The sequence below is a fragment of the Scyliorhinus canicula genome, chromosome 15 (assembly GCF_902713615.1).
Source record: "Scyliorhinus canicula chromosome 15, sScyCan1.1, whole genome shotgun sequence".
Lineage (NCBI taxonomy): Eukaryota > Metazoa > Chordata > Chondrichthyes > Carcharhiniformes > Scyliorhinidae > Scyliorhinus > Scyliorhinus canicula.
This window is the reverse complement of record NC_052160.1, coordinates 72049659-72063444: the sequence shown is the minus strand read 5'-3', so window position 1 is coordinate 72063444 and position 13786 is coordinate 72049659. Positions and strand designations below refer to the sequence as shown.

General features: G+C 43.9%; 1 protein-coding gene across 3 annotated transcripts in view; it reads right to left on the bottom strand.

The window, feature by feature from the left end:
• The window catches only part of LOC119977973 (E3 ubiquitin-protein ligase MGRN1-like), a 240884-nt gene that overhangs the window by 8015 nt on the left and 219083 nt on the right, over positions 1-13786 (bottom strand). The window contains exon 16 of one of the 3 annotated variants that reach the window (XM_038819223.1): positions 1722-1767. The exons of the other annotated variants lie outside the window; for them this stretch is intronic. Coding sequence (XP_038675151.1) covers positions 1727-1767 — 41 coding nt within the window. The 3' untranslated portion in view covers positions 1722-1726. The remainder of the gene's footprint in view (positions 1-1721; positions 1768-13786) is intronic. 3 annotated transcript variants of the gene reach the window in all.

The following is a 13786-nucleotide window of genomic DNA, read 5'->3' as shown; positions in this document are numbered from 1 at the left end:
GCAGACATTAGTCCATTGTATTTTTTAACCAGTGCTGGCCTTCATTGTTTACAGTTTGGTTTCAATGGAGGCATAATTTGGAATAGCAGAACGTGTATTTTGGGTACTGCAGCATACAGAGTGCTGTTTGTGGCAACTCAGTTCAAAATGTGCATCACATACAATGTATCTTTAGGACATTGTCTTAAAAATTTTGATTGGATTATCAAGCGAAAATCAAAAAACAAATGCTTCAAATATGCTGAAGTTACAGATAGCACAGAATATGGGTTCCCTTTCAATGTAGAAAATGTCCCAATGGGCTTTTAGGTTGGGTGGGGGGGGGGGGGGGGGGGGTTTGAGGGGCTGTTGGAAAGAGGGGGGTTGGGGGAAAAAGAGAAAAAAAGGTAGATAAAGGAAATAGACTATAATTCACGGTGTAAGAGACGATTTTTGTTGAGGTTTATAAATATTGGAAAGACAAGTGGAAATTCAGGAAGGAATTCTATAGAGGTGGGCCAAGACTCCTGTAGGTTCTCTATCAGCAGGGTGAAGTGAGGAGGTGATGTATGACTTTTATTTCTTTATGGCATCATTGGCTTGCCTGCATTTATTGTCCATCCCTAATTGCCCACTGCAATAATGAAGATTAAAATTGCCAACCTCATGGATAACAGGTTTCTGTGGCAAGAGGGGGTAATCGAGTGATGTAGCAAAGGTGGTCTTGGTGATGGACAGGTTGTGGCTTTGAAGTTTATTAGCACTGGTTGAGCAGCAATGTCACTGCTTTGAAACGAAGCACAGCAGTAATCAACAACTTCTGCCCTTCCCATGCAAGGAACAGGAAATAATAATAATCTTTATTAGCGTTACAAGTAGGCTTACGGTAAAATCCCCGAGTCGCCACACTCCGGTGCCTGTTTGGGAACACCGAGGGAGAATTCAGAATGTCCAATCCACCTAACAAGCACGTCTTTCAGGACTTGTGGGAGGAAACCGGAGCACCGAGAGGAAACCCATGCAGACACGGGGGGAACATGCAGACTTTGCACAGACAAGCGGGAATCGAACCCGGAACCCTGGAACCGGCTAATCAGAAACTTAGGAGAGGACTGCAAGCAGGGACTCCATCTCAAAAGGTGTCTAATCCACAAAGACTATGCGAGGGGGAAGTGGAAGGTTAGGTTGAAAGATTAGAGGGTGTTGTGAAGGATTGTTGGAGAGTAGGGCCAAATTGACTATGGCTCTTTCAGCCAATGCTGATGCATGAGAGAGGGGGAGCAGCAAAGTCATGGAGGGATTTGGAGACAAGATTTTACTATTGCATTGGAGACAGAAATAACATAAGGCAACAAAAATGGAAATGATGGACCAGTGAAACTGGGGACAGCTACATTTCGGACAATTGGGAGTTTATGATGGGTGGCAGTGGAAGGGGAGTATTAATAGGGGAGCTGAGTGATCAGGAGGGGGATTGAAGAGTACCATAGCAACAGCAGGTTGGCCTTCTGAAAGAGCTGCATTTAGACAAGGCAAAGAGTACAAACTGCAAAGTGACAAGGTTTCAGAGCTGGAAGAAGTTAGGGGGCTGGGGAGGCTGTGACGTTATCGCCTGGAAAGGGTCACCCAAGAAGGACAGCTCGAATTTATTTTAACCGTTTTTATGCACACAAGTGAAAACACAATAACTGACTTGCACTCAAATTCATACAAAGGGAAAACAGTAAAGAGTGTTAACATACCAGAATTACTCTTCTATACCAATTGAGCAGGAATCAGGACCCAGAGCTGCCCAAATCAGCAAAATTATGGATAGAAAGGTAAGGATATATTAGATAGGTCATGGAGGTAAGTCAACAAAGAACACACAAAAATGGAACATAAAAAGTCTTCATAAATGATGTGTAAAAATAAACATTTTTAAAAAATTTGTTGGAAAGCAGTTGAATATAGGGACAAAACATCAGAGGATTTGGTTTCACTAAAGCTTGCAACATCACAGTTTTATATTTTCAATTCAGCTATTGTGCAAATTGGGCCAACTGAAATTATGCAAATAAATTGCTTACCACGATACAGACTTCACAGGTTAGGAAATCTGGATGAAATGTATTACCAGCCATTATCTTGGGAATATTTGCAAACTTAAACGTAATGAACGTTTTTCTGATATGCTAAGTTTCATGCTGTTATCCTGAATTTTCAGTGTGCAGAAACATTAAAAATCATGCAGTACAAGGATAGTTGTGCTTAATGTGTCTCTCTGAATGTTATGTTGAAATCAGTCAATTGGCCACAGTTAGCTGGTGGGAGGAACAGAACTATTTAAACTGTCACAGTAAAGGTTTCTGTTCTAAGAAGTTTCCCAAGGAGGAAAGATTGTGTAATTCTTGCTTTCATTTTTATTAAGGGCAATTAATTTCTTCAGCTCCTGGAGTTTAAATTTGCAGAATCAAGACGAATGGAAGATGTTTAATTTCTATTTAAAGTCACAATGTATTATAGTGGATGTATTACATCCAGATTTCCTAGAGGCTTTTGATAAGATAACGGATAATAAATAAGGCCAGAGCATGCAGGGTCAGGAAACAAGTAGCATAGGGGCAGCAGGGTAGCATGGTGGTTAGCATAAATGCTTCACAGCTCCAGGGTCCCAGGTTCGATTCCCGGCTGGGTCACTGTCTGTGTGGAGTCTGCACGTCCTCCCCCTGTGTGCGTGGGTTTCCTCCGGGTGCTCCGGTTTCCTCCCACAGTCCAAAGATGTGCGGGTTAGGTGGATTGGCCATGCTAAATTGCCCCTTAATGTCCTAATAAAAGTAAGGTTAAGGGGGGATTGTTGGGTTACGGGTATAGGGTGGATACGTGGGTTTGAGTAGGGTGATCATGGCTCGGCACAACATTGAGGGCCGAAGGGCCTGTTCTGTGCTGTACTGTTCTATGTTCTATAATGGGTAGCAAGTTGATTGCAAAACAGAAGGCAGAGAGTAGGGTTAAAGGGTAGCTATTCAGAATGGCAGCAAGTGGGAAACAGGTCCCACAAGCAGCAGCACTGGGGCTACGGTTGTTCACAATTCACATCAACATTTTAGACTTTGGATTGAAAAACATAAATTTGGGGGAATAGTCAACACAGAGAAGAACTGCAAGAAACTAAACGCACAGAACGGGCATATAAATGGCAAATGAGTTTCAACAGAGGTGTGGGGTTTAACATTTTACTAAGAAAATGAAAAGATATCACACAAATCACAAAGTCATGATGCAGGTTAATAAGACCATAAAGAAAGCACATTGGGAGTTTATTTCTAGAGAATTAAAAAGTAGATAAATTGTAGTAAACCTTAAGTTAGGCCACAAGTAAAGCAGGCAGTTTGGTCACCGTAGTGAAAAAAGAAATATAATGGAACTAGGGAGGGTGTAAAAAAGATTTACAAGGATGATACCAAAAATGCGTGTTTTTAATTATCAGGAAAGAATGAACAGGCTAGACTCTTTACATTTGAAAAGAGAAAGCCAAGGGGTGACCCAATACGTGCCTTTGTGAAAGATTTTAATTGAGGAGACACAGTAGCCCAGATTTTCGCCACGGCAGAGAGGCTCTTCTCATTTTTGAGAGAGTGATTGAAGTCGGGGCAGGGTTTGCATATATGCAGTTTATGGGGGCAGCTGGCCATTTAAATTATCAGCTGCCTCCATTGAAGTGTGATTTTGATAGGCCAGGAGTGTGAAACCCACAGTATTTAGATTAGGCCAGGTACCCATAGAAACCCTACAGTGCAGAAGGAGACCATTCGGACCATTGAGTCTGCACTGACTTTCCAAAAGAGCACTCTATCTAGACCCACTCCCCACAACTCCACATGACCTATACATTCTTTGGACTGTGGGAAGAAACTGGAGCACCCGGAGGAAATTCACGCAGACACGAGGAGAACGTTCAAACTCCACACAGTCACCCACGGCAGGAATCAAACCCAGTAAGAGCAGGTCTGAGCTTTATGGACTCGTTTGGATAGTTAGGGTACCCCTTTGGATATCGTCCCGGCAGATCTTTGGGGGAGATAAGCTGCACTTTGGGGAGGTCAGGTACACCTTGAAATTGTTAACGGTATGCACAAATGTTTGCAAAATGTGCTTTAACCCATTGCTATCAAATTCATTGGAAACATAAGAACCTACAAAAATTATCTGTTAGAGGGCGTTGTCAAGCTGTCAAAGCATATAAAAGCCCTGAAAACATGAAAAATTTAATGCTTGCTATTTTATTTTGTCTGTTGACAGAAGCTTGAGGGTTTCTACTATTGGATTAGCGCCGCATGCTTAATTTCACAACCATCCATTATCACAGAAGGGCGCTTATCAATTCACCATCTGATTGGCAGATACAAATAGTAATAAGCTCTTTCATGTTGGACTATAAATTCCACTGCTTGTTGTTGTCAGGTATTGGTGCACTTTCTTATAAAGCTTTTTGTAGTTGAAGGGATGTAAATGTAGTAATTGGGTTATGAGAAGTTTTTTTTCCAATATAGTGAAGCTTCAATTTTATTTGATAGAACTTTATTCTATCTAATCTCTGCATTGGTCCTTATGCCTGTCCAGGATAGATGCCAGGTGAGTTGTTACGATAGGTGCAAATGCAAAGGGTGAGGTCATGGGGAAGGCATGAGTTGCACTACATTGGTAGAGATGCTGTAATGAGCCATGCGAGTGGACGCAGGGACATAGAGTGGCATGGAGTGTATGGGGGGGTTATGTGGAGGGTAGAGGCATGAGGTGGCATAGGTATGGCATGGGGAGTGTGTGTGCGCGGGGGGGGGGGGGGGGGGGGAGAGCAGGTGTGGTGGATTCAAGATTAAGTTTGCAGGCCTTGGAGGTTGAACCAAAACATAGAGCTTTATTGGGAAGATATTAACACTATAGGCTACGATGTTAGACGACCCATTTGCCCACGCCAATGAGAGATAACATCGCTCAAGCGAGCTCTTAAAGTGTCCCTGTTCAGTTCCAGGGCCACTTGTGAGGAAACACAAAAAGCACTGAAGTCACAGCATTTCCTCCCCCTTTAAATCAAAGGTCCCTGACACAATAAACAGTATAACATTATCAATTAGCACCATGAACAATCAATCAACAACAATCAATACATCAGACGTTCCATGGCCGCCATTGTGTGTGTGTTTCTGACGAACATCAGGCGTCTGCTTTTAGTACTTGCTGCAACCTCCTGGTGTCTTTAGCTTGGTAGGAATGTCGTCAGTCATTATCTTAACTGGAGTCGACGGAGTGATTGGAGATTGGCTCGGTGCTTGATTCGCAAATGAAGTGTGGTTTCCCTAATTGATTCTCAGGAAGGCCCAGGTCGTTTTTTGGCACATATGGATATGGACTTTTCAGCTCTACTTCTGGCGGATTTGTAGTGTAGGAGATTGGTCCTGTCTGTGCTATGATGATAGCGGGAATCCACTTTACCAAATCGAATGCTGTACATAGTTGATGTTTAACCATTAGCAATGCTGGAGAAACTTGGTTGTTGAATGCACTGCATTCCTATACCCGAGCAGGAATTGATTCAAACGTTTAAACAATATACCTTGTTCGCTGGTTACGGTTAACAAATGTTTCATCGTCTGTACAAAACGTTTTGCCAGCCCATTTGTGGCCATGTGATAAGGAGCGGTACCAAAGCGTTGAATTCCATTCTCTTTCAAGTAGTTTATGAACTCTTCGAGATATGAACTGCGGTCCATTATTGCTCACCAGTTGTTCAGGGTAAACAAATCTGCTGAAAATTTCAAATCTCAATTGGTTTCTCCGACGTTGACTTCATGATGGCATTTCGAATGGGCATAGACTACAATGAGAAAAATGTGTGCTTCAAATGGTCTGAAGTAATCAACAGGTGCAAAGAGGCGAATGGCAGCAGGTTCCACACTTTTGCGCAAGACTGGTACATTCCAGTCTTCTCCTTGATTTCGACATCTAGCCTCGGTGACTAAAAATAGCTCCTGTCGATCTCCTTCCTCCTTACAACATCTCAGTGGCCTTCGTGTAATGGTTTAATACATAATTTCTGAATAATGGTGAATAATAATGACGACTCTCATTCCCCAGAAGAGACAATCTGCCTAAAGTCCTGGGTGGAATTCCACACAAACTTTATCAGTGAAATATTTGGTAAGGGTAGTCAGGAGAGTCCATTTGCATTCCCATGAAGGTTTGACTGATGATACATAAAGTGTGTGCTGACAAGAGCAATACCCACCTCTGCGTTCTGCTGGCTGGCAGTGATGGAATCCCGGTATGAGGTCCAAAAAACATTGTTACTGGATGATGGTCTGTCAATAAAGTGATTTTCCAACTATATAGGAATTGGTAGAACAGTTTTATTCCAATGATTCCGAGGGTTCCTTTCTCTATCTGAGCATCATTCCTCTTTATGCTACATCCTCAACTTGAGGGCTATCGGCTTTTCTTCACTTGTGGACATTTTGTGGGAAACAACCTCCCCAGTCCCTTAAAGTGAGGGATCACATTTCAGTTGCGGGGTAAATTTTGATCAAAATGTGTCAAGCCTTCTGATTTGAGTAAGCCTCTTTAGCTTGCACGAATGCTTTCTGACATCGATCCCTTTTCCACTTTTTATTTTGACACGGTAGATTGTGAAAGGGTTTAAAATAGTTGCCAGATTAGGGAGAAACCTTCCGATGTAATTTATTAAACCAAAGAAAGACCAAAGTTGGTTAACATTCTGAGCAGTTGGTGCCTTGAAAGCGACTTATGCAGTCCCTTGACATCAATAACATGGCCCAGATATTCAATTGAAGATAGGAAAAATTCACAATTGTTTTTTTCAGACTCTTAATCCATAATCTTCTAATCTCTGGAGTGTGGCAGAGGTGTTGTAGCACAGTTGCTTCACAGCACCGGAGACCCAGGTTCGATTCGTAGCTTGGGTCAGTGTCTGTGTGGCGTCTACATGTTCTCATCGTGTCTGCATGGATTTCCTCCCACAGCCAACTTGTGACACTAATAAAGATTATTATATTCTTCCTCATTCTTTCCAGCCACCAAGATGTCATCCAGGTAACACAGGACTTCATTTAATTCACTTAAGATTTTATCCATTGGTTTGTTGGAACAACAATGGCACTGGAGTAATGTCAAATGGTAATCTTTTTTCTTGAAATAACCCTTTTTATCGTCAAAAACGGTTGTGAATCCTGATCCACATTCATTTGAAGACATGCTTCACTCCATTAGGAGGATCCCACCTGCTTCAAAAAGGCCACCATCATTCTGGTCCAAAGATAAACCAGGCAATGTACCTTAACGACTATAATCCCATGGCCTTGGCATCTATCATTAGCAAGTGTTTTGAGAGGTTGGCCATGGAATCGTAGAATCCTACAGTGCCAAAGAAGGCTGTTCGCTCATCGAGTCTAAACCAGTTTTACCAAAATCTTGGCTTCCAGCCAACCCAACAAATAGTCATCAATCGGGGGCAGATACTGCTCTGCACACAATGCAGGATTAATGGTGACTTTAAAATCACCACAAAAAAGTTCTGATTCATCTTTTTTCATCACGGGTATGATCGGTATAGCCCAATCACTCACATTACCAGATTCAAGGACTCTGGTTTTGATCAGCCATTCAAATTCTGCCTCTACCTTAGGTCTGATTATGTACAGCACTGACCTAGCCTTTAGATTTAGATTGATTGTCACATCTACAGAGGTACAGTGAAAAGCATTGTACTGCATACAATTGAGATAGATCGTACCATACATGAAAAATATAGGACATATGATAAATACACAATGTAAATACATAGACATAGAGTGAAGCATAAGGAGTATAGTGCTACAATAGTACAGAAGTTACTTAGAGAGATCAGTTCAGTCCATAAGAGGGCCGGTCATTCGGGAGTCTCGTAATTGTGGGGAAGAAGCTGTTTTTGAATCTGTTAGTGCATGTTCTCAGAATTTTGTATCACTTGCCTGACGGAAGAGGTTGGAAGAGAGAATAACCCGGCTGGGAGGGATCTTTGATTATATTGCCTGCTTTGCCAAGACAGCGGGAGGTGTGGACAGAGTCAATGGATGGGAGGCGGGTTTGCATGATGGACTGAGCTGTGTTTGCAACTCTCTGTAGTTTCTTACAGTCTTGGGCCGAGCAATTGCCAAACCAAGCTGTGATGCAGCAATATAGGATGCTTTCTATGATGTGAGAGTCAATGTGGACATGCCAAATTTCCTTAGTTTCCTGAGCACGTAGCGGCGCTGTTGTGTTTTCTTGGTCGTAGCGTCGATGTGGGTGGCCCAGTACTGATTCCTGCACGTAGGAACTTGAAGCTGTCAATCATCTCCACCTGGGCACCAGTGATACAGACAGGGGTGTGAATGACTCTCCTGAAGTAGATGACCAACTCTCCTTAGTTTTGCTGACATTGAAGAAGAGATTGTTGCCTCTAGGTTCTCTATCTCCCTCCTGTACTGTGACTCATCATTGTCTGAGATCCGACCCACTCTGGTTGTGTCATCAGCAAACTTGTAAATGGATTGGTTCCGAATTTTATCTCACAGTCGTGTGTGTATAAGGAGTACAGTATACACTGTATACAGTGGCCTCGTGGCCTAATGGATAAGTCGTCTGACTTCGGTGAATTTGATGACGACATCAGAAGATTGCAGGTTCGAGTCCTGCCGCGGTCATTTAAGGGCAGCAGGGTAGCATGGTGGTTAGCATAAATGCTTCACAGCTCCAGGGTCCCAGGTTCGATTCCCGGCTGGGTCACTGTCTGTGTGGAGTCTGCACGTCCTCCCCGTGTGCGTGGGTTTCCTCCGGGTGCTCCGGTTTCCTCCCACAGTCCAAAGATGTGCGGGTTAGGTGGATTGGCCATGCTAAATTGCCCATAGTGTCCTAATAAAAGTAAGGTTAAGGGGGGGGGGGTTGTTGGGTTACGGGTATGGGGTGGATACGTGGGTTTGAGTAGGGTGATCATGGCTCGGCACAACATTGAGGGCCGAAGGGCCTGTTCTGTGCTGTACTGTTCTATGTACTGTTCTATGTTCTAAGTAGGAGGATATGTACGCAGCCTTGGGTGGGCCCCCAGTATTGTGGACTACCATGGAGGTGACCCCCAGCATTGTGGACTACCGTGGAGGTGATGTCGTTTATCCTGCCTGATTGTGGTCCATGAGTCAAGAAGTTGAGGATTCGGCTGGCACCGTGACGTAGTGGTCAGCATTGCTGCCTCAGTGCTTAGGACCCGGGTTCGATCCCAGTCCTGGGTTACTGTGTGTGTGTGGAGCTTGCACATTCTTCCCGTGTTTGCATGGGTCTCAACCCCACAACCCAAAGATGTGCAGGGTAGGTGAATTTGTCATGCTAAATTGCCCCTATACTGGAATAAAATAATAATTGGGTACTTTAAACTTAAGGGAAAAAAAAAGAAGTTGAGGATCCAGTTGCAGAGGGAGGAGCCAAGTCCTAGGTTTTGAAATTTGGATATGAGCTTGCCTGGGATTATGGTGTTGAGGTGACTCTGTAGTCAATGAATAGGAATCTGACATCGGAGTCCTTGTTGTCGAGATGCTCCAGGCCCAAGGAGATAGTGTCTGCTGTGGACTGATTGTGGCAGTATGCAAATTCATTGATTGTGGCAGTATGCAAACACGGGAAGAATGTGCAAGCTCCACACACACACACACACACACACACACACACACACACACACACACACACACACACACACACACACACACACAGAATTTACTGTGCAGAAGGAGGCCATTCAGCCCATCGAGTCTGCACCAGTACTTGGAAAGAGCATCCTACCTTAGCCCACACCTCCACCCTATCCCCGGAACCTAGTAACCCCACTTAACTAAATTGTAATGGATCAAGGTATTCTGGAAGTATGGAGTTGATGTAGAACATAGAACAGTACAGCACAGAACAGGCCCTTCGGCCCTCGATGTGCCGAGCAATGATCACCCTACTCAAACCCACTTATCCACCCTATACCCGTAACCCAACAACCCCCACCTTACGTTTTAGGACACCAGGCGATTTAGCATGGCCAATCCACCTAACCCGCACATCTTTGAACTGTGGGAGGAAACCGGAGCACCCGGAGGAAACCCACGCACACACGGGGAAGACGTGCAGACTCCGCACAGACAGTGACCCAGCCGGGAACCGAACCTGGGACCCTGGAGCTGTGAAGCATTTATGCTAACCACCATGCTAACGTGCTGCCCCATGTGTTTCATGACACATCATATGCGGTGGCAGAGTGGCACAGTGGTTATCACTGCTGCCTCACAGCACCAGGGACCCCGATTCAATTCTGGCTTTGGGCAACTGTGTGAAGTTTGCACGGTCTCCTCGTGTCTGCGTGGGTTTCTTCCGAGTGTTCCGGTTTCCTCCCACAGTCCAAAGATGTGCAGGTTAGGTAGATTGGCCATGATAAATTGCCCCTCAGATGTCCAGGGATGTGGTTAGGTTATGAGGTTATGGGGATAGGGCGGTTTGGACGGGGGAAGAGAACATGGGTGGAGTGCTCATTCGAAGGGCCAGTTTAGACTCGATGAGCGAACAGCCTTCTTTGACACTGTAGGGATTCTACTATTCCATGGCAAACCTCTCAAAACACTTCATAATGATAGATGTCAAGGCCATGGGATTATAGTCGTTAAGGCACATTGCCAGGTTCTTCTTTGGACCGGTATGATGGTTGGTTTTTTGAAGCAGGTGGGATCCTCCTAATGGAGTAGGGAGGGGTTGAAGGTGTCTGCAAGCACATCAGCCAATTGGTCCCCATAGGATCTGAGTGCACAACCGGGACTTCGTCAGGACCCATTGCTTTCCATGGGTTCACTTTCGAGAAAGCCGTTCAGACTTCTACGGCTGTGATGGTAGGTATGGGTGTTGATCTCTTGGGGCAGTTGACAACAGTTTGTTGGCTTCCTGCTCGAAACAAGTATAGAATGCATTGAGTTTATTAGGGAGGAGTGCTCTGTTGCTGGAGATGCTACTCGGCTTTGTAGCCGTTATATTCTTTAAGCCTTGCCACAACCGACAAGAGTCAGTGCCGTTCGTCTGTAACTCTAGCTTAGTGTGGTATGGTGTCTTGGCGTCCCTTTGTATACGTCAGGGTTGCCGGTCTTGAACGCCTCAAACCTGGACTTCAGTAGGGAGTAGTTTCCGGTTGGGGAACGCACGTACTACCTTCTTTGGGACGCAATCTTCACCACATTTACTGATGAAGTCTGTGACTGTGGTGGCATGCTTGTCCAGGTTGGCCACTGAGTTCTTGAATATGAATCAGTCCACTGACTCCAAGCAGTCGCATTGGAGCTCTTGCATTGTCTCGGACCAGCATTGCGTGAATCTTCTTAAGCCTTAGCCTTTAAACATCTCACCTGACTTTCTTCCTTGATCTTCAGCTTTAGTGAGAGATCCTTCATTCTTCTCAATTCACCATCAAAGACAATGGCATGTTTCTGCAAGATTTTGGGTAGGCCTGATTTGGAATCAGTCATAAAATATAGGAGTAGCATAAGACTATTTGGCCCATCAAGTCTGCTCTGCCACTCGATCATGGCTAATCTAATCCTGGCCTTAACTCCAGTTAAAGAACTCTAGCAAATTAGTCAAACATGATTTGCCCTTCATAAAACCATGCTGACTCTGACGGATAGCGTTTTGACTTTCCAAATATCCTGATATTAGTTCCATGATAATTGCTTCTAACAATTTCCCAACAACGCATGTTAAACTAACTGATCTGTAATTTCCCACATTCTGCCTCACTCCCTTTTGAATAAGGGTGTTACGTTGGCATTTTTCCAATCCACTGCAACCTTTCCCATATCCAGGGAATTTTGGAATATAAACCAATGGATCCACTATCTACGCTGCCACTTCCTTTAACGCCCTAGGATATAGGCCATCAGGCCTGGGGCACATGTCTGCCCTCAATCCATTCGTTTGTTGAGTACAGATTCCCTATTGATGCTGATTGTTCCAGGTTCCTCCCTTTCTATTACTTCTGAACTGCCCATTCCTATAGGAATGGTGCTAGTGTCCTCCACCATGAAAACCAAGACAAAGTATTGCTTTAGCATCTTTGCCATTTCTGTTCCCCACTATTAACTCTCCGGTTTAATCTTCCAAGGGACCATCATTTACTTTAGCTACTCTCTTCCCTTTTATGTGCTTACAGAAGAATTTGCTATCCTTTTTGATATTTTGTGCTGGCTTTCTTTCATAATTTATTTAGCTCTTTTTATTACATTTTTAGTAACACTTTGTTCATGCTTGAAGGTTTCCAAATCTTGCAGCCTGCGACTGGCCTTTGCAACACGGTATAACTTAGTTTTTGTCCTTATATTGTCCTTGACCTCCTTGTTTAGCTATGGATGCTCTTACCATCTTTCTTACTCACTGGGGTATATTTTAGTTGTGAGGAGTCGAGTATCTCCTTAAACAACTGCCACTGCTCATTAGCTGTCCGACCTTTTAGACTTCCTGCCCTTCTACTCAGGCCAAATCTGTCCTCAAGCCTATGTAATTTCCTTTGTTTAATTCAAGAATGCAAGTGTGGACTCCGCTTTCTCACCCCCAAACTGAATTTTGAATTCTACCAGACTATGGCCACTAATCCCAAGAGAATCCTTAACCATGAGGTAATTAATTAATCCCTCCTCATTACACAATACCAAATCCAGAGTTGGCTGCTCCCTGGTTGGTTCCCAACATACTGTTCCAAAAACAATCTCTAATACTACCAGGCTACCTTTGCCAATTTGATTCTTCCTGTCTATTGCCTATTAAAATCACCCATGATTATTGCTGTCCCTTTCTTACAAGCCCCCAGTATTTCTGTTTATATCATGCCCCACTGTGGAACTACTGTTTGGGGACCTATAGATTACTCCTACCAAAAACTTCTTCCCGTTGCTATTTCTTATTTCTCTCTAGACCGATTCGACATCTTGATCTCCAATGCTCATGTCATTTCTCATTCCAGCACTGATCCCTTTCCTCACCAACAGGGCTACGCTACCTCCTTTTCCTTTCTGCCTAACTTTCCAAAATACTGCGTACTCTTGAATATTTAATTCCCTGACCTGGTCTCCCAGTAACCATGTTTCAGTAATCGCCACCAAATCATGCCCTTTTGTTTCTATTTACGCTGTTAATTCATTGACTTTGTTCTGAATGCTTCTGAGATTTACTTCGGCCCAATTTAATCTAATCTTTTCCGGCCAAGTTCTTCCCATTGGTGTTGAATAATTCCCTTTGACTATTTGACTATGTGCATGGACAAATCTGCCGTCTGGTCATTTAATTGCACTGTCATATCAATACGGCCCCTCAACGGAACCACTTCTCCAGTGTACATTTTAACATTACCTTTCAGGGATGCAGAGCAATATATAGGAGATATGGTGTCTCTGGCACCAGTGAGATAGCTGCCTCAGTGTCCAACTCCATCTTCACCAACTGAAGGAAGATCTTTAATGGTTGGAGGTCAATCACCTCAGCTCCAGGACATCACTGCAGGAGTTCCTCAGGGTGGTGTCCTAGGCCCAATCATCTTCAGCTGTTTCATCAATTACTTCCCTTCCATCATAAGATCAGAATTGGGGATGTTTGCGGATGACAGCACAATGTTCAGCACCATTTGCAACTCTTCAGATAATGAAGCAGTCTATGTCCAAATGCAGCAAGACCTGGACAATATCCAGGCTTGGGCTGACAAGTGGTAAGTTACATTCAGTCAGACAATCAC